Source organism: Uloborus diversus, chromosome 3 (genome assembly GCF_026930045.1).
Source record: "Uloborus diversus isolate 005 chromosome 3, Udiv.v.3.1, whole genome shotgun sequence".
Taxonomy (NCBI): domain Eukaryota; kingdom Metazoa; phylum Arthropoda; class Arachnida; order Araneae; family Uloboridae; genus Uloborus; species Uloborus diversus.
This window is the reverse complement of record NC_072733.1, coordinates 181,730,821-181,758,499: the sequence shown is the minus strand read 5'-3', so window position 1 is coordinate 181,758,499 and position 27,679 is coordinate 181,730,821. Positions and strand designations below refer to the sequence as shown.

The following is a 27,679-nucleotide window of genomic DNA, read 5'->3' as shown; positions in this document are numbered from 1 at the left end:
GTTCAGCAAAACAATGAAATATTTTCTTTTCTTTCTTTTTGTTTGTTTTGCGTAAAACTTACTGTTAAGATTAATTTTTCCAGAAATGCAACTATTTTAAACACAAATCTGAAGATTATTCATTCTTAAGAGTGAGTTAATGCAAAGGTGAGAAAAGATGATGTTCTTCTTCTTGCACCTAACCCCAAGAATTAGAAAAAAAGAGCTTGTAAGGCACATTGAGTACTTTCCTTTTTAAAACTATTTGTTTATCTTTCGATCATCATTTTTTGACACTTATACTGTTTCAAAAAATAATTGTTTTGAGCAGGGCGTAATTTCTGACAAAAAAAGCGCAGGAACGCTATGGTCTTCAGAAATTACTTTCATGCATAAATAGTCTGGATTCCTTATAATACTTACAAAGTTACATAAGACTGAAAAGAAGTACAGGAGCTGAAATCCAGTGAGCTCACATGCAAATTTAGCCCTGGTTTCGGGGGGTGAAGAGTACAAGGCCCAATACATACATATTTTGCTTGCATAGGTAAGACGTCTCTGTTGCAGAAAAGAGAGTTTTGAAAAAAGTTTGAAATAGAAATTATCAGTAGTTAAAATGGCTACCAAGGTTGTCAAATCATTTCGCAATCGACTGGATTTACTAAGTTTCAGAATTTCAAAAGTTGAAATATTTAATGCTACGGCTTCAAATAGCTGCTGGATTTACAGCAAGAACAGTAAAAAAAAAAAAAAAAGTAACTTAACTAAGCTGTAAGTAGCAAGCTCGTTTATGGGTATTTATGATTGATGATCGCAAATAAGCATGGAACTGCAGTAGCTGGATACCGTAGGTGAGCTGATTGGTACTTGCTTGAAATAACGTAAACAATTGTTGAGCTCTAGTTTTCATTAATCCGCTATTAGTTTAATAATTTTCAAAATCACCACATTAGAATATACTGTGTGAATATACTGAGCTAGTTGAACTGTTAAAAAAAGGTTCCGAAGGACAAATATATAATGTATGATTGTATACGAAAACATAGTATAATAATGCATGGATAACAATTCGCTTGATCTTGGATCAGTTCACTCATGCTTGGGTTGACAGAGGAGACATTCTTAGGTAGGCACAATGCTTAACAGTTATCGACATCGCATTTCGGCTTTTCTCTTCTTTATTTTTACAAATCCTTCGGCCATCGGAAATCATTTTGCTTGAACACTGTACCCTTTTTTTTCGACTACTCGACTAGCTCAGCACAGCCTTCCGCTACTTATATAACATCAGAGAGTTCCTATATGAAATAAGATTAAGTTTTGCACTGTAAAAAATTGCGTAACATTACTCCGTAAAAGCGGTGGCATTTTGCTGCCTCCATAGCAATGGAGTAACTTAACACATAAAACTGGCGTAACGTTATACGCATCGCTTATACCGTTACACCAGTTTTATCAGTTAAGTTTCTCCATTACTATTGAGGAAACAAGCCGCTGGAATAAGGTTACACAAAATGCAGAATGCTGCCACCGTATTTACGGAGTAAGGTTACGCAAATTTTTTACAGTGTGTGAATGTCTAAAGTTATATCCAAGGAATATTTCAGCTTCATGTTTAAATCTTTTTCAGAATATGTTCCAAGGAGACAGAAAACCAGACGAGAAAAGGAAACGCGTAGAAGGGTTCAGTCAACATTTAATAATACTAAGAGATAAACGCTGGAAAGAGATTCGCTCAATACTGACTCCAACATTTACTGCTTCAAAAATGAAACAGGTAATTCCAGATGTCCAATTCATACCTAAAAGTAATTTCACTGGAGTGGTCTTTCAATGGCATTCCTTCTCCCGAGTGAATATCCTTTTAGTTTCAGTTCACGTAACCGAGATTCATTTGTCGTTCAGATTTTTTACGTCATTCATTTACATTAATGAATCAAAATTGGATTTTTCGTGCACGTTCAAATATTTGGGTAATAATTCATTAAGTAAAAGGGAAGATTTTTTTCCCCTTTAAATAGAGAGCTTTGCGTATTTGTAATATCTGCTGTGCGCGGATGTATTTTGCATCGCAAAATACAGTAGATCCTCGATTTACGCGGGTTATGCAGCTTAAATCAAAAGCACGTAAATTAAGACGTAATAGTAATGTTAAAATAGAAGTTAGGTTCCATAATTATAAAAAGAACTAGCTTATTACCCGGCGTTGCCCGGGTGCTTTTCAATGCAACATATCTTTTGGATAATCAAATGAATGAATTCTATCTAAAATGAGAGTAAAAAATTGCATTCGCACCACTCTCTAGGCTCAAATCTTCAAAAGACTTTCCATAGTACAGATAATCAAGCATTTGCCGAAAAAGTACCATCAACTTAAAGCGAAAAAGTATGAGGCACGTTGTCTAGGATCTGTAGTGTCCACTGGTACGTTGTCAGAGGTTGAATCAGAAGGGTGGTACATAAATTGTCTTAATGCAAAGACAAATGATTGTCTTTTGCACATCTTGTGGGACAACCTTTTAAGTGATGCTTCCAAAGAAAAACGTTGTGCCGCCTTTGTAGGTTTTGCTTTCCCCAAGACTTAAAAAAAATGCAACAGTACTTTTCACGTACATTTTATTCGGAAATAAATCATTGAATGTTTCCTTAAAAAGAGTCGTGAGCTTACAAAAAAAGAAAAAAAAAAGGCAATCCCTATTATCAGGCAAAATATATACAAAATGGTTTTCTTGGACACAGTTACAATATTTTCAGATTAATTTAAAATCATCCACCATGTCCAAAAGCTAAACAGATACTCCACCATACGGAAAATAAAGAATTCATTCAGTATTGTTAATAGACGATAACACTTCGTTTTACGGATTTTCCGGCGAAGTTTTTCGAATGAAGGTATCAAGTGATACTTTATTTTGTATGTTTTCAGGCAAGCATATTTCGCAGAAAAAGTTTGCTTACTATAAAAAACTTTACAAAATGTGTCTGCTTGCTCTTAACATGGAGATTTAGTGCCAAACCATAGAGTAAAATTGGATAAGTGTAACTTTCCTAAAAAGACGCACGTCAGCTACATTTTATTTTCTTATATTGACGATTGACGTCAAATTTCTATTTTCGTAGGTAAAAATGATAGTTAGAGAGTAAAATTAATGTCTTGTAACGATTTGAAATTTTTCAAGATTTAAGTTCTAGTTCAAATTTTTAAAACCTAATGCTTGCAGTAAATGTTATACATGATATCTCACACTGATGCAGGTAGAGAGAGCACGTATTTAAGTTTGCTGCTTTAGACAAATTATTCCTTAGAGAACACCAAAATTTTAATTTATTGAGACACAGTCGTCGTGAGTGGTGGGAATGGGTCCACTGACTACATTACAGTTGTTATTTTAAGTTATGTAAAACAATAAAAATGGAAGTATGTGAACGTGAACTTATTGAACGAACTATTTAAAGACCGTCATTTAAACTGCGTTATAGAGAAAGAAGAAGGCGTGAGCATTTTGGTCACTATCCGCGTTAGATTTTTTTAAAAATTATTTGCAGGCCATGAAATTAAAAATAAACGCCTTATTTCTACCTACAACGGTATAATAGACAAATCTTTTGTTTATATTTTACAGAATCTTGTTGCATACTTTTTCCCCTTATCCACAGCTTAAAAGCAAACGAAATGCATTTCACGTTTTGAAACGTAGTTTAAACATTTTAAACTTAAATGATTCAAATTTTTCTGATCCATGAATTTAACCCAAAACTTTCTCCTAAATATTGTTCTTAGTCCCCCTCCCAGCAGCAAGAAGAATTACATTTTTGAGTGAAACCAACTGAGCAAGTAACATAAAGCTATCTATATCGAAAATAGTTACATCTCAAATGCATTTACAGCACTTGACTGCTCTTATGACTTGTTGCTCGTGGTAGAAAACGGAAATCTCACTGAAGATTGCAAACTCTTGAAGTTTAAGAAAGGTCCATTGTGGTTACATGTGAAATACAAAGTGTTTCACCTTATTCCTATACTGTTAAAGAGAGTTTAAGCTATTTACAGTGATAATTTTCCATGTATATCTCATAGCACTTCTTCAATGACGGTTGAAATGTTTAGTGGTAGCTATAAACTTCCAATAATTTTCGATTGTTTACAATAGCAGTTATCGCACTGAGCTTTGTAATTGGAAATGTAGTTTTGTTCAACTTATTTCACGATGAAGAAAAAACTTCATATTGTGGCGCAATATTTCATCACGCCGTTTTGAATAATAATTTCTGTGTCAAAAGTTGTATCATACCCTCTAACAGATTTAAAATTATTGCTAGTTGGCGAAGATGCTTCATCAGGTGCATTATTACTCGATCGTTAAGGTAATATAAAATTTCAAATGAAAAAATTTGTTTATATAAAAAACGTAGCAATTTTTTGCAGTTTAAAACAGTTTAAATTTAAATTAATATTTATTTGCATTTTTTCCAAACTTTAAACTCCAACCCTCCCAAACTGTATGAATTCCGCCAAATTATATTTCCGTGCAGTTTTGCGGATAAAAAAGGTGCACTACCTTTAATTTTAGCGCACAATGGGAATCCTATTATGGTAGTTTATGTGCATTAAAGATACGTCATGACCCCCCCCCCCTTTGAAAGACAAATTCCAGCTACGTTACTATGCACAAAAATGAATATTTTGCAATTTATTTGCTATATTAGTATTTTTTACCCCTGTTCTTTGATGATGATAGCCTGGAGTGGTTTAACTTAGTTGAACCGAATTCGTTAAAGATCCGACGTAAATCATGGAACAGCATAAAGAACAAATGCATGTTGGTTTTAAGGACCATACAACATTAAATTGTTAAAGCTTGTACACGGATAATGAATGAATTATTGATACCCAACTAATTTTAGTATTTTCTGGGCTGTTCATGTGGAAAATACCGATCTATAATTTCGTTTTACCATTCTGCTACGGAAATACCAATGCAAGCAGAACCGTCGGAGACCGCGATGCATTCCTGCTTTGCAGAATGCTAATCAAAAAACGCTGAACAGCATTTCGCTATCGTTCGGTTTTCTTTCCAAACATGCCCGACGCTTGTAGCAAATCGGCATTAATGGCCAACGTTGAGAATACCTTTAGTGTTGATTGTATTTAAAATATCCCCTGGTGGTTATAAGTTGCTAATCATTTTCATTTGCTTCGAACCAAGGTTCACAAATTTAACGATTACAGTTTATCTTTGAAGAGACTTCATTTAGGGCATGTTTTTACAGGCTTTTCATTCAGACCAAACTCATAACAATATGAAAATTCGTTACGTCGAAAACAGCCCTTTTATGATTAAAAATATAAACTTTAACCTCTTTGAATCTTTTTTAAATTCCAACAACCAGCCTATATGAATTCTTGAGCAATAATTTACCTCTGTACCAAATTTGGAAGAAATCCGGCTAAAACTGGATTTTTATAAGGAACATACACACATACCCACACACCCACAAACATACATCCATTTTTATACATATAGATTATTATATATATATAGATACATGTAAGGAAAGCCTTGACCACACCCCTCCCCTTTGAAAGATAAATTCCGAATGCGCTATTGTACATTACTATAATTATTTTGCAATTTATTTGCTTTATTAGTTCCTTTACCCCTGCTCTTTGACAGCCTGGAGCGACTTCTATTAAACCGAATTAGGTTATCGGTTATAGATGAACCGAATTACAGATTCGACGTAAATCAAGGAATAGTATAAAGAAAATTTACATATTGCAAATTGGTTTGATAAGGATCATAGAACATTAAATTAAATTTCTGTTGTAAGGATGAAATAGATGTGGTTTTAATATAAGTAGTCTAATGCTGAAACAGTCGAAGATGGTACGTCAATATTGAATGCAATATTATTACTTTACTCATGTTTGTATTTTCTCTGCTATTAACGGGAAAAACACTGATCAAAAAATACACGAAACTTTGCTGTTGTGGATTTTATAATTAAACAATATTTAAAAAATATAATTAAGCGGTAGCAATCAAATTAAGTAGCACCATGAGTAGCATCAATGGACTCCTGGGGCTTCGTAGGTCGCAGTTTAAGAAATAATGTACAGCATCATTTCTTATAATCTACGGCTTCCTCGCCAAACATGCTTTAGCGCTCATCGCTAAACGGCATTGACGGCCATCGTTCAGGATACATTTTCTGTTGATTGCATTTAAAATAGCTCCTGGTGGTTATATGTTGATAACCGTTTTCATTTGCTTTGAACCATGGTTCGCAAATTTAACAATTAAAGTTAATATTTGAAGAAACTTCATCTAGGGCAGTTTTTTACGGGCTTTTCATTTAGACTAAATTCATAACTACATAAAAATTCGTCCGTGCAGAAAAGAGCAATTTTATGACTCAAAATATAAAATTAGACCTCTTTGGGTGTTTTTAAAATTCCAAAAACCGGCTTTTATGAATTCCTGAGCAACAATTTACCTTTGTGCCAAATTTGGAAGAAATCTGACAAAAACTGTGGATTCGTATAAGGAACACGCACACATACCCACAAACATACATCCATTTTTATATATATAGATTTCACTCCAGTGATAGTTATTAGGACTCGACCGATGCATCGGCATCGGCGGCCGATGCTAACTTGCAGGAAACATCGGCCCATCGGCCTTAAAAAACATCGAGAAGCCGATGGAATTGACCGATGTTTTTGAAAAAAAAAAGGACCTTTGTTGTTTTACATTTAAAAACAAAGTAAAGGGAGTTATTGTTTTCATATAAAATTGTTTACTTAAATTTCAGTATGAATTTCTATTTTAATCACCCCTGAAAGAGTTTTTAATACTGCATTCAGGTACCAAACAAGTTAATTATTGCGTTGTTTCTTGCGGCTGGATGTACGCAGGGCCGTCCGAAGCTCTGACGGCGCCCGGGGCGAAAGTTTCCTGACGCCCTCTCCCTCCCCCCCATACACACAGAAACATCAAATTAGCTATAACATCAGCGCATAATACATACTTGAGTTTCTTACATATTAATGAACAGAACAATCAGAATGCTATGCATAATACAAATTAAAAGACAAGCAACGAACATATTTCTAATATTTGTGAAACATTAATGCCCCAAAAACTTTTCAAAAAATGGAAATGTTAAAAATCCAAATATTTATCTACTAAAATGTTATCGCACTTGATAAAAAACTAACAATTAAAACTGAATTGGTTATTCATATTGATCAAACTAAGAACACAAATAAATAAGTTGCTGATTATAAATAGAAAATGTATTTATCGAAGTAAATTACATCAAAATTAGATTTCGATCTGGACTCATCCAATGATTCTTTTCAAGAGTTTTTTTTTTTTTTTTTGTGGTTTTACTTGTAACAACTCAATATGTACTTACATATGTGTTATAAACGAAGATGTTATTCTTTTGCATCAAATATTTGTAAGTTTTAGGGAGAAGTCCACAAATACTCAACAACATCGAAAATCGCTCAGAATTGAGTTTTGGAGCTTCTCTAACTACGAAAAATCACTGGGCCTAATATTAAAAAATATGGCCTTACAAATTGCATTTTAAGACTTAAGTTTAAGAAAATATTCGTGCAAGGGTCCCCATGCCGCTTTTCTTTAATATCACAAAAAATGGGTTTTTTTAACAACACTTACAAAAAATTTAAGTGGAATTGCCCCTGAATGCAAAACATGACTTAAAGTTTTTGAACCATAATTTTTAACAATTTTCCTGGGAAACGCTCCAGATTCTCCCGTCCATAAAATCTTCAAAGTTCGTCTTAAAGTTGCGTTTTTGAAACCTCAATTTCGAAAACTTACAGGGGAAGAAGGAATTGAATTCAATCTATTTAAAAAAAAATAATCGATCGGAAACAGTTTCTGAGCTCCCTCCCTAACAGGGTTGCCAGACGTCCCGGATTTCAAGGGACAGTCCCGTATTTTGAAAAATTGTCCCGCGTCCCGGTGAACTTCCATACGGGACGGCTAAAGTCCCGTATTCTAGCTAATAACAATATTTTACAAAATGAGACATTATTTTAAGGGGAAAAAATAAAGTAAAACAAAAAATGTGAAATGAAGAACAATAAGAAAATCAAAGAGCAAAAAGTTTCGAGACGGCTGACTCTTTAGTAAACTGCTTGACTAACGCATTGATTGCGTCAGACTTGAATTCACTGTCAGTTTTAAAACTTTCAACCGACAATACCAACGCTAATTTTGAAACAAAGCGGAAAAACAAAAATTTATTGAAGTCAGGGTGCTCGTATAACTGCATTTCGCCATGCTGTAGATGCTTTAGAAATTAATGTCAAAACTATAGTTTTAAAAATTTATTCACATTTTTCTTGATCTGCAGTTAAGCGGAATGAGCTGAAGGAGTTTTTTGAGTTTGCTAACCTAGAGTTTAAAAGAGCAACTAAAGTTTATCCTGACACGATGGCTAAATTTAGCTTCTGCTGTAGATCGACTCATTAAATCTTGGCCTGCTCTCATGAATTATTTTATAATCCATCCCTAAGCCTCTGCTGCAGAAAATTATTGCTTTTAAATAAAGAAAGTACAGTTGAAACATGATGTGAAACCAATGAGGTTGCATTAGTTTTCCATTTTCTTAGTAGTAGGGTAGCGGCACCAGTAATAGACATGATTAAGGCATCGCTCTCGGGTTAACACAATTTTTGAGCCTTTTATTTATTTAGACCTTTTAAACTGTTTTTCTCTCATGCAATAAAATCTCATCTAACATTTGGCTGCTTCTGGAAATTAGTTGGGAATTAACTAATTCCTCTGAATTAGTTAATTTTATTTTTATTTGCTCAATTTTGAAAACAGGTCCAACCCTCAACAACAGATTCCAAAAAATCTGATGATACCCAGTAACAGATGTGTTGAGGAAAAGATGAGTAATGGTCATCATTCCTTTTTTCTCTTGAAAATGTTCAAAAGTTCTTTATTTTTAGAACTGAAGCCTTATTAAATTTTAAATGAACATGAAACACCAGCTGACCTCGTGGCGGCTGTTCCTAACCTTCCACCACTGCCTTATAAATACCAACTGGCTCATAAAATTCACTCTGATAAACACTAGAGGTTTGCACCGTCTAGTGGGAGCATTCATGGGATGCAACAACATCAGTTTTACTCGCCTAAAATTCTTATTATTTAAATCCAAACTTATAACTGTCTGTTACTAGACCCTTGTCTATTACTGGTGCCGTTTCCCTTATGTGTCCCCTATTTTCGAAGTTGTCCGTAAAAAACTTGAAAATGAATTTACAACTGCAGCAGATAACTTTATGATATTATGACACATTTGATAAAACAGTTAGAGAGCAGATTTGAAGATAAGTTTTATGAATCGTTCGTTACTAAAACCTTAAAACATCTAGACGGTAGAAAAATACATTGCCTGACTGAGGGATACCAGTAATTTTTGAAACAGCTGTGAATTACATGAGAAAGTAGTTTGATTTCACAGATAAAAATTCCTTTTTTGTTTTAAGACCGATTGCACCGTTTAACTTATAGCGAACGCAAGTAAAAAACTAATTAGCACCTGTTTCTATCAACGTCGATCTGTTTACTGAACTTCGTTCTATTGCGTTTGAGTTAAGAGTCCTCCAAAAATGTGCTCACCCATAAGCATAACTACTGAGAGAAATCTTCCGAAAGTCATTAAAACATAGTTGTTTATCACCCTTTAAAAATACATAACCAGTAATTGCACTCCAGCCTCAAAATCCCCCCCCCCTTTTCACTTCTCGAAGCCTGTCCCGTATTTACTGTTCTTAAATCTGGTAACCCTGCTCCCTAACGTCAATAAACATGACCTATAGTCGCGTTTTTAAGGCTAAAACTGTGTTTTCAAAACTGGAAGTTTCAAGCTTTTGATTGGGTATCTTTTGAACCTTTTTAATATCAAATAAAAAAAAAAAATAAATTGAATTTTGACATTTTGAATTCAAATTATGTTTTTCGCAATCACGAGTGTGTGTGTGTGTATGTAGGCGTGTGTGTGTTGTGTGGGGGGGGGGGTATGTGTGTTTGTGTGTAGGCATATGTGTTTGTGTCTGTGTGCAGGCATGAGTGTGTGGCTAGTTGTGTGTAGGTGTGTGTGTGTTTGTGTAGGTGTCTGTACGTATGCGTGTGTATGTATGTGTTTGTGTACGTGTGTGTTTGTGTAGGAGTCTGTATGTATGCGTGTGTGTGTATGTGTGTGTAGGTGTATGTACATATGTGTGTGTGTGTAGGTGTGTGTATGTATGCATGTGTGTGTGTAGTATATGGACGCAACCTTTAGACGGTTTTCAATATAGGAGCAGCATCGTGAGGATCCGGTCGACGGTGATGCTGCACAGGATGGCGATGGAGGTGGGAAAATAAAATCAGCGTAACGCCAAAAACAATCAAGTGAGAACAATAAGCAATCGTGATTGCTCAAAAAAAAATAAAATATATTAATCTGACTTTTTGGCATCTTGAATTCAAATTATGTTTTTCGCAATCATAAGCGTGTGTATGCGCGTGTGTGTTTGTGTAGGCGCATGTGTGTGGGTGCGTGTGTGAGAGTGTATGTATGCATGTGTGTGAGTGAGTGTTGTGTACGCGCGTGTACGTGCAGGCGCTCGTGTGTGTGTGTGTGTGTATGTAGGCATGTGTGTTTGTCTGTGTGCAGGCATGAGTGTGTGTATGTGTGTGTGTGTGTGTGCGTGTGTAGGTGTGTATGCGTGTGTGTGTGTAGGATATGGACGCAACCTGGACACTGTTTTCGCAAGAGGAGCAGCATCGTGAGGCGGCCGGTCGACGGTGATGCTGCAGAGGGTGCTGGCGGGAAAATAAAATCAGCGTAACATCAAAAACAGTCAAGTGAGAACAATAAGCAATCGTGATTGCTCAAAAAAAAATCTGTTTTTTGCTTTTTCAATGTGCCCCCTTAAAACTTTTTCTGGTTACGTCACTGCACGCAGGGGCAGAATTCAAGCAAATTTGATGAGAACTAGACAAAGGAGAAGTGCCTTTTGTTTGATTTTAAAGTTATATTCTCAGAAATTGTATCTGCTTCAATCATACAAAGGAAACTAATGTTTTGGAGACAGAGAGAGGAATATTTTCGAGCCCTAGGAAAAAAAAATAGAGAATTATTGCAATGATTCTGTATTTTGTGTTTTTGACTATGTATCAATGATACATGAAATAAGGGGGCGCCGCAAGGCGCCCCTAATTTTATGCAATCGGGGCATTTTCTACGATGAGGGGCGCCTTGCTTCGTCCCTAATTTCGTGTGAATGTCATCGTGTTCCGTTTAAAACAGGGGCACCTTGCGGCGCCCCCTCATTTCGTGGCGCTCGGGGCGATTGCCCCGCTCGCCCCCCTCTTGGGACGGCCCTGGATTTACGTATGTATCTCTCATCCTTATATATTATTTCTGTAGCCTGTTTTTGGTTTCTACGCCAGATTTTCCTCAATTCTTGATCGTTTTCTTTGATTTACACCTTATTTTAAAGTTTATGGTGCTGGCTACTGACGAAAAATAGACCCACGGTTTAAAAATTGTTTTTGAGCCGAAAAACCTGTTTTAAAGAACCAGAATGAGACTTTCGGTTAAACTTATAACTTTAACTTGCACTATGACCGACAGAGCTGAATAGCTTGATCGGCAGAGCGTTCTCCTCGTAACCAGGAGAATGCGTGTTCGGGCCCACGTCCGGACAATCTGCATCAAAAAATTAGAGAAATATCGTGCATTACACGAATACTTAATTAAGTGAATAACAAATATGAGGGAATAGAATAAGTGAGTAGGAAACGCACTTTGCTGTTATGAAAAATTGATGTGGTTTTGTGCTAAAGTACTTCTGAATTGTACGTTTTTTTTTTAAAGAAGCTTTGGCTCTGGTAAGAAAATTAAAGCATAATGTAAGTGAAAATATAAGTAACAGGTTCAAGATTTCAGACTACAATAGAATTGTTTTTTGTTCAGAAAAAAATAATAAATCGTATATTGAAATATATATTCTTCTAATGAATTTTTGACTGTTTGTACAAATAAAAAAAATTACTACCTCATTTTGATGGGTAAAATACATATTTTTTCTTTTTTTTTTTTTGGTGAAAAAAAAAAAAAAAAAAAAAAAAAAAAAAAAAAAAAAGCTTATCACATTTTTACTACATTCGAAAAGCTACTCTTAAAAAAGAGCATAGTTCAATTTATTTTGTATTTTAACCGTGCTGTTAAATGATGAACACGTGCTGCCATCTAAGTCATAACGGTTCAAGCAGCCTGTGGTAACAAATTGTAAAAATTTTCAAAAATAAAAAAATTTCTCTTCAATATGTTACCTTATATATTATTCCCCTCTCATTTTAAAATTTATCAGGCTGGCTAACGACGAAAAATAGACTTACGGTCGAAAAATCAAGTTTTTGAAAACGCCCCTTGCTGTTTCAAAACCTTGATGCATCCTGTAGTTCTTATGCATTTTTTTTTTAAAGCAAAGTTCTAATGCAGTTTTCCAATTTTTTACGTCGCTTTCGGCAAAAAAAAAAGCCTGTGTGTGTGTGTGTTTATATTTTAATAAAGCTTAAAAGCACTGGACTTAGTTGTTCGGTTAAATTGATAAGTTTTTTTCGGTAGAGCGTTCGGCTATAAACTGTCTGAACTTCGGGCAAGCTTGGGCTGTCCGACATAATATCTAATTTATATTAGTATTACGCATTGCATGTACTCATAACATACACACGTAATAAAATAACTGCAGTGGGAATGCTACTTGGTGTTTCGATTCCTTTATGCAGGCTACAGTTATTATTCGGATAAGTTGACTGTTAATCGAAGGATGTTCTTCCTTTTTTTAAGCTTTGACTCCATCCAGACCACTAAACATAATGTAAGCATAAAAAAGTATAAGATTTACCTCAAGGGAATCCTTTTTGTGCAGAAAAACATTTTCTTTGTACGCTGAAATGTAGATTTTTCTAATAGCAGTGTTCGACCTTTTATACAAATGAAAAAAATTCTACGCCAAATTAAAACTCCGAGTTTCACCCAAAAAATACATTTTGTCTACTTTCGAAAAATTACACTTAAAAAACGGACTCAGTTCAACTGGTTTTGGTTTTGAATTTTAAGTGTTCGATTAAAAGAGAAACATGTGCGTACATTTAAGCCGTAACGGTTAAAGCAACCTTCTATGTGAAATAGTTCAATATTCAAAGATAAAAACACTTATTTTCAATCTAATTTTTTACTTTTCTAGAATGTTTATTTCTATCCCTACGTGAGACATTCGTCATTCTTTAATCAAATTCCATGCTTTACGAATAATTTTAAATCGTACGCTGGTTAATGACAAAATATAGAAGCATGATCTTATTATTATTATTATTTTTTTTTTTCTTGGCCAAAAGCTTTTTTGCTGTTTCTTACTACGCATTCCTTCAATGAATAGCTTTCGAAAAGGAAGGCGCAATTGCTAGGTTTGTTGGGGTGTCGGGCTGTTAATCAGAATGGCGCCAATTCGAATCCGTGCCAATAAATATCTCTTTAATGTTTCTTTTTTTCCTGTCAGATGCTCACATGGGCAGGACTGTATTTGCCACAACCTGTTTTTTTCACATGCACAATTATTGCTTTTTCACGAGTCATTACTCAGCCACTTTTAATGATATTTATGTTTGCATTGAAAATATGTACGACCAAAAGGTGAGCGATGATCAAATTATCACAACGTTGTATTTAACGAGGTTTTGTTACTGATGTCTTTTAATTACATACTTTCTCTTCTGCGCTTACTTTTTTTCGGTTCTTCTTCATAATGTTCTTTGTTTGAAATTTTTAAAGAGCGAAATGCCTTATGAAACGATTCGAAGCTCAGTGCGGAGTTCCGCACGGGTCGACTAGTAAGTCATAACTCAAAAATGGTAAGCTGCAGAAGGCTAAATTTTCGCATATGGGATGTGCGTACGTTCCAGTTGTGCACTTCCCTTTTTGTTTTCGATCGGGTGTTCTAAAAAGCCTATTTACTCATTTTTTGTGGCTACTAATTACTTATTTCAATGGAAAATTAATATAGCGTCTCAGACTGACGATCATTTGGTGATGTATTGCCGAATTGGAGGCCATGGAAAAAATATGAGATGGCGAAACCGGTTTAGTTTCATTTTGTTAGACTCCCGTCAAACCGACGGTAATTTTTAATTTTTCGATATTTGTAATATGAATCATAGTAATGCAGTCTTTTCTGTATCGCTTCGGCGGAGCTACAAGTTTGAGGCCCGTCGAAATACATTTTGGGGCCCTATTTCTCCATCACAGAAATTGTAAAACATTTATCATAAGCATTTTTGTAACTCCTACGGTGCCCCTATGGTTATGGGCCTCTCGCGCAATTGCAACATTTGCTATTTTTTAAATCCGCCACTGCACATCAAAACAAACTCGGGTGCAAGTTTTAAAAGGGTTTTTCTGCTCAATGTTTATGATTGTTTTGAACACTATTTTTATGACTATTTTTTGTATTTCCGAGAACACTTGCGTGCCCCTCCTCCCACTCCCTCAATTTTTGAAATTAAACTCTAGGTTGTATTTCTTAGTTGTTTAAAACTAACACCATTCTTAAAATTAGAGATTTTTTTTTTCAAGCTTTATATATTGTTTAGGAAGAATTTAGAGCATTAACCCCTTCAGTCGGAATTATGAAATATTGGACCAAAAATGTTGATATTTCGTACACAGTGTACTATGATAAAGGGTATCTTATTGACAAAATTTTGAGTTTGTAGGAGAAAAATTAAAAGAGTTATGGCACGTCCAATATTCCTGACTTATATTTTTGAAATCAATATTTCATATACAAAAACGATAAAATACCGAACAACCTTCATTATAAAATGTTCTACAAACAATTATAAAACATAATATAAGCGTTTGAAACTATTAATTAAAAATTGTATATTTTTAAAAAAAATCAGGAAAAAGCCTCGCTTTTCAAATGAAAATCCATTGTTGGAAAAATGAGCCACTCTCTATCTCTCAATCCTTATATGTCAGTGTTGTCAACCCCAAAACGAAAAATTACTTCAAATTATAATAAGTAGAATGTAAAGAGTCAGCTACAAAAAAAATCAACTAATTAAATCAATTATTAAATGATTAGCAGCTGTTTAAAAGTATGTCCGGTATACCGGACACCAGGTCTGAAGGGGTTAATGTAAGAAATTGCTTAAAGACGTTTTGAATGGTGACATAATTCGGAAATCAAAGGCACTTTTGAATTTTTTTTTCGGAAGTGCTGAAGTAGATTCAGAAACTCTTCCGAGGCGTTGGTGGTAGCGGTTCTGTACTAAAAAAATGAGACTGAAGTTGGGGCCGAAGTTTAATGTTGTGAGTTACTCCAAAATCAGAGGGGGTCCCCCCAAACGCACCCTCGTCGTTTCAAGCATTTCTTAAATATTTAGCGATTATTTATTTTGGCTAAGAAATGTCATTTTGCGTATTTCTTATATTTGTTTCAATGATCCTTCAAATCCCTGACAATCTTATCAATTTATTTCTGTTAGATTTTTTTGAGAAATCACGATTGCTTATTGTTCTCATTTGACTGTCCTTGACGTTAGGCTGATTTTATATCCCTCCCCCCACCCCCGCTTCCCTCTGCCGCACTTCCGCCCACCGTCCTCTGCAGTCGTGGCTCCTCCGCTCCTGAGCAATGTCCCCCGAAATCCGCTTCTCCTGGTCAGTGGCGTCCATGTCCTACACACGCTCACACACACACACACACACACACACGCCTATGTGCATACACAAGTCTATGCACACACGAGCCTACACATGCACAAGCACCTACACACAGAGAGACATACACGCCTACGTGTGTGCACAGGTCTACGCACACACAAGCCTACATATGCATGCGCGCCTACACACACACACACACCCACCCACACACAACTATACACACGTAACCGCCCAGGAGAAGGGCAGGTTTGGGGGTGTCAGGAGCAGTTTCTGGAAACAATAACTCCAATAAGTAGGGTCCTGTCGCAACTCGTGATTGCGAAAAACATAATTTGAATTAAAAATATCAGAATTCAAATTAATCTTTTTATTTATTTTTTTTTGCCATCTGCCAACGGCATCGGCCATCGGCAACTGGCCATTTGGAGGAAAACTATCGGCCATCGGCCATCTTTGAACAATCGGCCAAAAATCGGCATCGGCCCATTGACAAAAAATGCCATCGGTCGAGCCCTAATAGTTATATAATAAATAAGTTTAATAAGTTCTTATTTCGATACATATGCACAACGTACGTAAATAAAGCATGAATCAACTTATTCTTTAAAAGTAAGAGCTGGTTATGATAAGTCTTTTGGCTGTCCTTATTTGTTTTCTCTGTAGTTCTTTGTACGTTGACACATCCGTGATCACTCGCATCATTTCTATGACGGGATCTTCCCTTCACTTACAAATCAGAAAATCATTTGCCATTTTCAAGCAATGGCTCAAAACTTTCATTATGAAAGTTGTTAGTTGTGTCATTTATGTAGATATCCTTGTTGGTTTTGCTTTTCTTTACTACTTTTAACGGCGCTTCTTCGAGTGAGCTATGAATTCTGTGAGTTTAATTACTTTACTTCTGGAAATAACTCTGGATCCAATCGCAAAAAAAAATGTCTCCTACTATCCAATCTAGCTTAGCACACGCCAAAATGCAGTTTATCTGCAATCTCGGGAGTTTGAATTTTGAACGTGTGCGGCATTTCTGTTTTGAAATGCCGCATCCACGCAAAATCAAAACTCATCCGCGTAAAACAAAAGGCTGCAAATCTTAAATTGTTTGTAATCAAATCCGCGTAAAAAAAGGAATAAAAAAAAACCCTGTAAAATGAAGGTCTTCTGTAGTTAAAAGTTCTGCAATTGTCTGTATTTTGTCAAAAAAAAAAAAAAAGCAGCCTCTATTTACAAACACTATTGTGATTATTTCAGAAAATGTCATAGAATTTCGATTGTCTTTTATATCGAATAAGGACCATATTAAAGCCATTCCATATTGAATATTTTAAGAATTTACGTTACACATTCTGCGTAGTGTTCCCAAACGGATTAGAAAAAGTTATAGTCGTCAAAAATGTTGAGAATAAAGTTGTTTCTTCCCATTCATTTAAGGAAACACTTTTAAAAATTTATTATTACTTTCTTTTATTTACGAGCTGTTCATTCACTGCGGGTGTTCATTCACTGTTGGGTGTCTACCTTATGAAATTGAATGCATTTCAGTTGAGGAAAAAATAACTGAATATTAATAGTTTTTACTATAGGTTTCAAAGTAATTGTGCTTTTCCATGCAGTGGTTCGCTGACTCATAACTTTAAATCACGCAATAACCCAATGCAGAAAATTAGCTATTCGTAAGGCATTTCAATAGGAATTTACGTAGCGTTCTTTAAAATGTATATAAAGAAACCGTTTGAGAACATTGTCTAATTGCATTAATATTCTTATTATTTGATAGATGGCTCCTATTATGAATGGTGCGATCGATTCTTTGTTGAAAAACGTCGAAAAGAAAAGTAATCGAGGAGAAGCATTCGACATTTATCCTATGTATCAAGGTTTGACAATGGATGTCATCGGCCGAACAGCTTTCGGTATTCAAACCGACGTTCAAAATGATCCCAATGATCCATTTCTGCGTTCCGCACGAATTCTTTTCTCTGGCGACGTTCGTAGCATCTTCTTCCTATTATCTGGTGAGTTTTCTTCCAAATTATTTCCTGTTTCAAAAGTGGCACGTTTTATCTCGCCTTATGAATTAAATAAACATAATAGTTAGCTTATTATTCCCATAAACGGGTCATTTTAACTGTTTGAAATTGAGGAAATCCTACATGACACTCGATTTTTCTTCGAATTTTTAGTTCAAAGTAAAGCTTATTACATTGGATTTCTCCAATAGCGCAATTAGAACAAGGGTAATCGTTGATAATTTACAAATTGTTCATCTCGTGTGGGTTGTTATGTCACATTGATTGAACAATCTTGTGCACACCCATTCATAGAAATATTTACTTTTGTTTCTATTGGCGTAAAAATTATTCCTAGTATTTTGAACTATTTGTATTTAGCTATCTCAATCTTGATGAGCTCTCTCAGATAAAGCACTAAATCGTAGCTCAAGTAGGGACACGTCCGCCATCTTGGGGCCAAATGCCACTTTCTTCCTTTGTCGGCTGTAATGAAGTAGCGTGTTTTGCTTCTTGATTGTAGATCAACATGGAGTTAATAAGAAACTAAAATTAAGAAGCAAAACATGCTACTTCACCATAGCAGACATAGAAATAACGCATCTTTTAGTTCCAAGATGGCGGACGTGTCGCTACTTTATTCTGTGATCCACGACTTGACTCTGAGACAGTGACGCATGGAAAAAAAAAACTTAATCAATAAACTGATTCATTTATTCATGATAGTTACATCAAAAGTTTTTTTAATTCCCTGTATCTGAATGATTTCAGTGAGTTTCCGCAAGTTAGAGAGCTTTTGGAATCAAATAGGAAGACTGAGATTAATTTTCAAGAATCAAGGAACTAATCCTGTTACAGAACTCATCCAGTCTGTGAAGGATGTGATTGCAACAAGAAGGAAAGGCAAGAAAGTGAGTACATAAAAAACTCAGTGAGTTCAAAAAATTGTGACTGAATCACTTCTTAATCGTGATAGTTTCACTGCACAATGAGGCTAAACTTATCAACGACACTCAACACAAAGAGCTGACATGATTGCCCTATTATTAGTTTCTTCACATAACTTCGTCCATTAAAGCATTTTTAACAATGCCTGCATAGAAATATTATATGGATACTAATTGATTTGCAAGATTGTTATGAAAAGGATGGAAAGATTATCGCCAAGTAAGAACTACTCAAGCGGTTCGTCCAAATTTGCCTAATAGAAGTTGAAAGTGAAAGTGTTTATGGTTGCTGTTCGCTTGGTTACTCGTCTGTACTTTTGCATGATTTGGCAGTAATACGTAAAGCAGTGAAACCAAGTACTACCAAAATATAATTTAAATTTTGAAGGATTAATGGGTAAATTAAACTTTTGCGTAACTGCGACTGATTTGAAGGAAGTACATTAAAAAAAGTAGGAAAAGGGCAATTACTTGTTTATGTTTTAGCCAATTGAAAATGAAGAAGAAAAAGTTATTCATAAAAAAATGTCAATACGTTTTGGCGCTTCACATTCTCTTCCTAAACAAGATACTAAAACACCAAACAACATCGTTCACAATTAACAGCTTATTCCTAAAATAAATAAATGAATAAATAAAAATAAATCCTTACGCTTCGGTATTTCATTTTTTTTTCTTAAACGAAATTTTTGTGTTCTAAAGAAACGTAAGATTCATCACTAGTTAATTATTGAATTTCATCTGAAAAAAAATTCTTTCGACGTTTTTTATCCTTTTTCTAAGTAAAACGTGTGGGGTGCGCAGATATTAAACACGAAACATGTCTGCATGGCATCAATGGTTATAATTTTGTTTCCTAATCAGTAAAGAAGTTAATTTCTTTCGCCAAAACTCTTCATCTTATTTGTTTAATGCACGGCGAAATCTTCATACAGCTGTATTGCCGGAAGCATAACATTAAAATAACTTTTTAATTAAATTTATATTTCGTAGTTCAATTTTCAAGATCCGAATTTGAAATGAGGGCGGACAGATCGATAAGTTGTTTTGGAATAAGAAGAAACTATGAACAAACATTAATGATAAAGCATAAAATCTGTGAATCAATGGTATGAACAGTCATAATGGAAATTAGAAAAAAAAAAGAAGTAAATAAATGAAATAAATAAATAAAAAATTTATTAAAAATAAATAACTAAACAAAAATTAAAATAAATCCTAAAAGAAAATTTTCCTTCCTATTTTATTATTGTAAAAAACGCTAATGATAATGCAAAGAGCTGTGACTGAATCTGGTAAACGAAGGGTTTCGGCTATACTAACCGAGAAAAAAAAAAGGCAGTTATGGGACTGCCGACAGAAGTGAAAACTTAAAAATACAAAAGAAATTTCGTATGCTTGTACGCGCGCGCGCGTGAGTGGTGTGTGTTTAATTTTCATTTAAAATTAATTGTAGTATCAAAAATTAAAGTTTTATAATTTGTAGATTCAAAATATCAGCTACAGTCTAGTTTTTACGTTTATCAGCAATGCGAGCATCGATTACATACATATTGGTTGGTCTATTTGAGTTCGTTTATAAAGTAAATATTGATGCAAATATAGAAAATATTAGAAAATAGATTCTTATTTTGCTTTATTCAGTTTTCCATGCATAAAAATAATAAACAATACACATACTGAACTTTCCACGCAATCAATTTACTGCATTGACCCTCTTTAGCTGACTTGCCGAATAGAGCCGATATGCCTAGAGTTTGAACAACATGTCGGGAAATTCGAATTTTGAAGCATGCCAGATACTTAGCGGTTCATTTCGGGAAAAAAATCAGACTTAAATTTAAAAATATGTGATTTACATAAAAAAATTCCATTTTTCTTTCAAACCCCATATGTATCATTCATATTCAATATCATGTTTTTTTAAGCCATGATCATCATCATTATTATTATTATATTCCAAAACTGACACCATAGTTTTATGGTAACATAAATAAGAAATAAAAAACTTTAAACGATAGTTAAACAGATTCGAATCAGAGACTGCGTAAATTGCACTTTTATATCTCGTTGTGCTAGTATTTCAATCATTGGACATCGTTAAATTAAATTCTCCATTAAAACAATTCACCTAACGGTAGATTTTTATCATCTGCAAAGTTGATTTGAAATCCCCACTCAAAACCATTGGCAAATTATCAAAGCTCTTCCCAATTTTATCTTGAAGTAATGCAAAAGCGTTTTTAGAATAAATAAATTTTCAGACAGAAATTCACGTATTGCGCTTGAAGACTTATCCGCTGAAATATAAACCGCAACCATAACAATTAGCTGTCCATTTTCAGAGTGGGAACGGCAAACACAATGTATTACCAATATCAGAAACATCGTTTTTTTCTCATCTCAAAGAATACCCAGCGCCTAATGAAGTTTCACTTCAGAATTATTATGTGAGGACGGGGATCGCACTCTTGATGAGCAGTTTTTTCAATTCTTGAGACTGATGCAATGCCGAACGTGCCACTGAGCCTCGTTATCTGAACGAAAAATTCGCACGTAAAGGAACAGGGAGAAACTGCGCATGCGCTGTATTCCAGGTGTTGGTAAGGTGATGGCTTTTGGGTGTCGTGAAATGGATGGTGTTTTCCCACTTCAAAAGTGCTCAACGCGTCTAAAAAAGTTTTCACTTCAAAAACAAAAAAAAAGTTTTACTGGCCCCAAAAATGTGATCGTTCAGCATAGGAGCTAACTAAAGATGGTCGCTTAATGGGGACAAGTTAGCACAGAATTTGCGGCGGAAAAATTCGATCTATGAAATTTTTGTGGTCTGTTGAAAAAGTTGCCTAGTGGAAGTGGACATAGACAGAAGTTCAGAGTGAAATGCTTCCTTAAATTCGTAATCGTTAGCAGTAAAAAAAAAAAAAAAGCACAACCCTCCTTTTACGCAGCAGCATTATTTAATTTAATACATTCATACGCAAAGTTTGAGAGTCCTGAAAATACCGGTTAATTGAGACTCACGAAAATGTTGAAAAAGATGAACGCTACAAAAAGGAGGATAAAAGCTGTAAAAAAGTGATGCGAGTTCGACACCTTCTCTCCATGTTTATTTCTTTTTTTCAGTTTTGTTCTTTTTCCTTTCAGAGTCGAAGACCAGATTTGCTACAATTGATGATGGAAGCAGAAGTAGAAGATTTATCATCCGTAACATCAGATGATCTCACTGCTAAAGATGACAGCGAAACAACAGAAATACAAAAGACAGGTACAATTTTTTTTATTATTTGCGTAAAATAAAACTACAAAACTAATGCATCATTTTTTTTCACCGCCATCCGGCGAAAAATAAACAAATAACTCCCATTTTGGCTGTTTTTCGAAAAATTACCGGCAAAAAAGTAAAAAAATAAACAATCAGATTTTTGAATTACCGCTGTCGGGTGGGAATGCTTCGGACAGGTTCGCAAGTACATTTGAGGCAGTGAGAAGAAAAGGGATGTTAGTGCCAAAATTAAAAATTTGGAAATAACCTGTACAATTGTTAGGTAAACCTCTCCTCTGTTTTGTGGCAAAAAAACATGATTTACTCAAAACTATAAAACGTTCACTTACATCCCTTTGCTTCTCACTGCTTCATTTGTAATATAACGTCAAGTTCCAAATCTATATAATCCCTACCATTAGATCCTCGAGCTGTAAGAACGTGCAAAATTTTGTGACAGAAGATACCAAAAGATACGAAGGAATTGCATTGAAAAGATATCTTTTAGTAAAACTGGATAGAAAACGGAAACGTCCATGCAACAGGTGACTGGTAACCAAAATAATCTTTCATAGGGAACACAATCACTCTTCCTCAACGAGCAGGATTTATGCTGTAGGTTCAACATCAGAATCGCCGGTCCGTGAAATGAGATCTATTTTGCTCACTAGACTGCTTGCTATGAGCTTCATTAGACCAAACGATGTTTATTGAATGCAATGCAATGTTGAAGTGAAGTTTTCCTTCCTTTTTTTTCTTTAATGTTTAAGTTCAACTAAATATGTCAAAATCATGTTCTACACATATTTTACTCAATTCGTTGGGTACACTATAACGGGTTACAATATAACAATTGCGTCACATTAAAAGTCTTATTTATGAAATTTTTTGCTCTGTCACATTTGTTTCAATATTTTCATTAGAAATATAAATGAATTTGATATCGATGTAATGTAAAGGTTTTTGATTTTTTGAATGTTTTTTTTTCTTGCATTCAAGAGTACAATCTAAAATAAAAAAATATAATTAAAAGTGCTCTATATTGATGCTGATTTTGGATCCAATGATAACTTTGACATTTTTAGCAGAGCGCAGTGCCATGTAGCCCTTTTTAGGCGCCTTGGTGCTATTTCGAGAAAATCTTTGTTTTCCTTTTGAGTGTCGTATTACCCTTTCAATCTTTTTTTGAAGTGACCTCACGCCATTTTGAGCTCTCCAAATGGCATTACAATTGCATTTTTAACTACTATTTTGGCCACCCTTTTTGGAGACAATCATTTCCCAACAGTTGTCCTTCAATAACAAATCCATTAGTAAAATTAACTTCTGATGTAATCATGCCAAATTCATCTCAGAAAACTCTCACAGTATAGCATTTTCACCCTTTTAAATACACATTTCTACATTAGCATGAAATAAAAAAGTTAAAACTAAAAGAGAAAATAGCGAAAATGTGTCTTTTTAGTTGACTCTGAAACCTGAATAAAATGATTGTATTCTGTTGCATGAGTTAATAGTTCACACGGGAGTGATTGAGGTTATTAATTACCATGTTTTATATTTTCACAGAAAATAGTTCCTCCAAACTTGTACGAAAGATGACCGATGCCGATATATTGGATAATTCAGTACTCTTCTTCTTGGCTGGGTTGGTATTTCAATAATAATTCTGATTTTAAACTCAAACATTTAACTCATAGTTTACTGAAAGTAAAAAGAAATTATCAAATATTTATCAAAAATTATATTTATCAAAAACGTGAATACTTTAGTAAATATTTCTTGTCTGTGTTTAACATTAATGGCAGTAATACATTTTAAGCTCTAAAATGTTATTTAACTGAAGAAAAAAATGTCTCATAAAGATTCATGAAATTCAGACTCTTTACTATGAGTTTATAATTTGTAAATTATATAAATATTACAATTAGTATATAACTTAAGACTTCTAATGCTTTGTTTAAAAAAACTATAATATTATTCTACGGAGCAAACTTATAAATGAGTAAAACAAACCAAACCCAGTGGCACGACAGCCCATGGGGGCCAAAGCCTATTATGCCCATCTCAGTCTTCCTGACCAAGGACTCTGGGATGCTAGGCAGACACCTGGTTAGGTGGTCAGCCGAAAGCGGAACCCCCAGGGTTTAGTTCCCAAGCACGCTTGGTACTCATTCTACCGACCCACGGAAGAGATGAACGGCTGAATGAAATGAGTAATTTTCTACAAAATTATTAATGCTTTTATCACACAAAGTTACTCATGCGAAAACTTTTAAATTAATTATGTCCGTCGATTAAAGAAAAAATAGGGAACTTGATCTTTATATTGCTGCAGCTTGGGTACAATTTGACTAAATTGTGTTCGGGTAATGTTACAAAACTTACTCGAAAAGTAACATATTTGAAACTGAAGTCATTCTTAGCTATAAAGCTAGTTATTACTTCCAATATTTTACGATACTAAATTTAGACTTCTTTTGTATCAAAATTTTTATACGACTGCAGTTGTGTAATTTTCCTTGAATAAGATTTTTATCTATACGGATCAGCTTTTTATGACCTTGAGACATTTACTGAAGATCATTTTGTCTCATTCGTGCTTGCAGGAAAAAGGATGGAGAAAGCGCTTATCGTGCTATTACATATCTTATTCCTCTTCATTCTTATGAGCTTTCACGCCTTTCTAAATTTCAATGTTTGTCCAGTTGCAAAAATGTGCTACACATTTTCATATTTGAATTAATGACATTAACTTCAAAACTCGTGGCGTGGGCAAAATACTCAACCCAAGAAGAAATATGAAGTATTTTTATATTTTATTTCATCAATTATTTCATTTGATTCATAAAACACTTATTTTTTTAAAAGCACTTTGTGTTGAAATGAATATTACATAAAATATTTTGAACTAAAAAACGTTTTAAGGAATGTTTTAAGAGAAATAAGTGGTGTGAGTAAAATTCTCACACGTGAGTTTCTCAGGTCAATTTGAAGCGAGTTCTGAAGGGTTAATATCAAATAACGCAGCCCAAAGCATAAAGCTCAATTCGTCTACGTTACAAGCCCGTTTTACTTTCTATTGATCTGATAACAGAAACGAAAACATTACTGCATCTTAAAGTTTAAATATCTTGTAGAGGAAAAACGGATTGTTTTTCATGTATGTGTGTCTTTTAATGTTTTGGGAAGATTCGTATATCATGAGAAAGGTTCATGTAAAACACTCATAATATTTAGACATTTTGCATACGCTGTATCTTGTCTAATAAATACCATTTTTAAAACGAAGGTATGAAACTACGAGTACTGCTCTGGCATTCACAACTCATCTTCTCGTTCAGCATCCCGAAATACAAGAAAAAGTCATCGAAGAAGTTGTGCAGCTTTTGAAAACTGAGGTGATACATATTTCTAATTTATTTCCAATGATTATTACTTGTTATCAGTGTGCAAACTGTTTCAAATAAATTCTATCAAACTGCTTAGGCATTTTATTTTAGTAATTTTGGACCACCAAAAATTTCTCTAATAAACTTTTAATATAAAGCAGTTTTTCAATGAGCAGAAAAAGGTAGAGCTGAATCTCAGCAAAAGTTCTTCTGCGAGGTATAAAACTTTACAGCTTCATATATAAAATAAATGAATAAACAAAGTACAAACAGTTTATACAATAATATATTAGGACGCTTAATTTTACGCAGAATACACAAAGCTTTGCAACCGTTTTAGATAATTAAAACGAATTGGAATGCCCTTTAATAGTTGCCAAACGAAACAAAAAAGTACTAATATTCAAAATGAAATCTTTCATGGAATGTGGGGCAAAGTGAAATATTTAAGCTAAGTTACTTTTTTAAAAATAAACAAATTGGAAATTTGCTTTGAAATTACGGTACATAAAGAAAGAACAATGTATTTTTAAAAAACGTACATTGAAATATTATTTTAAATTTTTGGCAGCAAAATTATACCTTCCAAAAAAAAAAAGAAATTTTTTTATTTTTTTTCACAATTCAAGTTCGGGGCGTCCGCCACTGAATCTGATAAATGTTGACATTAGCCGATGAAAATCAGCATTCACATGTTAAACACATAGGTGATGGAAGACCAAATCTTTCCTAATTTTGCTCTTTTACCATAACATAATGCTGGACTCAATTTGACGACTAGATTTTAACACATTTTGAAAATATTTTAGGGGGAACTGGACTACTACTCAGTCAGTAAATTGCAATATCTGGATCAAGTTTTATTAGAATCTCTACGAGTCTACCCTCCAATTTATTTGTAAGTATTACATTAAGAAAACACTAAAATATTAATTTTTTGCATTTAAATCACAAGAGTTTATAAGTTTGACTCTCGATTTTTCAATAAAAATGAATCAGTGTGACATATCCACCCCGACAACAGAAGTGACACAACTCGAAAGTTTGAGAAAATGTAGTAAATGTCGATGCAAATCTAAATTGTATGCTCTTTCTTGCCACAAAACTCATACAAAGTTAGTTTACGGAACCGGTGCGTATTTACTTTGAGCTTTAAGTACATACTATGAGTTTAGACTATGAAAACCAACCAGTAAACACAGCATGATTAACATTTTCTGCGTACTTAGAGTTAGCACTTAGCATTAGAGAGTAAACCAGTTAAAAGTAGCCTTCCACAAAATCTTGATTTTCTTCACTGCTATTTTTTTTTCCTGAATTGTATCACTTCTGTTGCCTGAGTACGATATGTCTGCATTCTCTTTTGACTAATTTCATGACCAAATTTTAAACAGAATCCTTGTATTTTTTATTATAAATCTATATAACTAGTATATGCATGCCTTTGCTATCACAAAGCATAAGCATTATTCGTTTAAAAACTGCTAACAGTATTGAAAGAGTTACCAAGAGCTAACAATATTTGAGAGAGTTAAAAATAAAATCATTCATGTCACCAAAATTTGATTATACTATTTTTTTTTTTTTTTTTTTTGTGAAGAGGAAAAATCCCGTTAGTCAAAGAATGCAAATTTTGAGAAAAATGCAGTTGAATGTTTGACTTGTTTGATTTTTCCAAAGTACTGACTGTTTTGGAACAAATGTTTCAGCTGACTTTTGGGATTTTGAACAGAAGATGATAGACTATTTGGAAACTATACTTTAGAAACCAGTAGATGGCATCATCATCCCGTTTCCATGCAAAAAAAAAAAAAAAAGAAAAAAGAAAAAATCTGACTGATTGGGTTTTTCTTTGCAGTTAAGCTAAATTCAAACAAATAAATAAATAAATAAACAAATAAATTAATAAAATAAAATAGTAAAATTAAAAAATAAGAACAAAAATAAATAAATAAATACAGGAAAATACTTTAAAAATCAAGTTTGCTGTGAAGTTAGTAAATCTCTCATTAAAGCTCAGATCCTTTTCACTCCGCAAGCTTGGTGCCTCTCACCTTCTGCCAGGTTTGCGACTGTCGCTGTTGTGCTAAATTAACTTTAGCTGCTAGTGTGATCTCAGCTTTAATGAAAGGTTTCCTACCTTGAGCTCTGTAATGGCTATTCCAGACTGATGCTCGTTAGTAAGTGTGAAACTGCAATCCTTGGATTCCATAACGAGTTATATGATTTTTCTTCAAGGTTAATAGTTCTTAGAAAAAGCATTAACTTTATACTTATGATTATTATTAAGGTGCTTATTACAAATATTATTAT

The 27,679-nt window shown here is 34.1% G+C and overlaps 1 protein-coding gene across 1 annotated transcript in view; it reads left to right on the top strand.

The window, feature by feature from the left end:
• Nucleotides 1-27,679, top strand: part of LOC129219320 (cytochrome P450 3A24-like) — a 43,879-nt gene that overhangs the window by 8,210 nt on the left and 7,990 nt on the right. Inside the window, exons 5-11 of the mRNA XM_054853673.1 lie at nucleotides 1,610-1,756; nucleotides 17,534-17,771; nucleotides 18,537-18,676; nucleotides 21,857-21,977; nucleotides 23,544-23,622; nucleotides 25,267-25,375; nucleotides 26,176-26,264. Coding sequence (XP_054709648.1) covers nucleotides 1,610-1,756; nucleotides 17,534-17,771; nucleotides 18,537-18,676; nucleotides 21,857-21,977; nucleotides 23,544-23,622; nucleotides 25,267-25,375; nucleotides 26,176-26,264 — 923 coding nt within the window. The remainder of the gene's footprint in view (nucleotides 1-1,609; nucleotides 1,757-17,533; nucleotides 17,772-18,536; nucleotides 18,677-21,856; nucleotides 21,978-23,543; nucleotides 23,623-25,266; nucleotides 25,376-26,175; nucleotides 26,265-27,679) is intronic.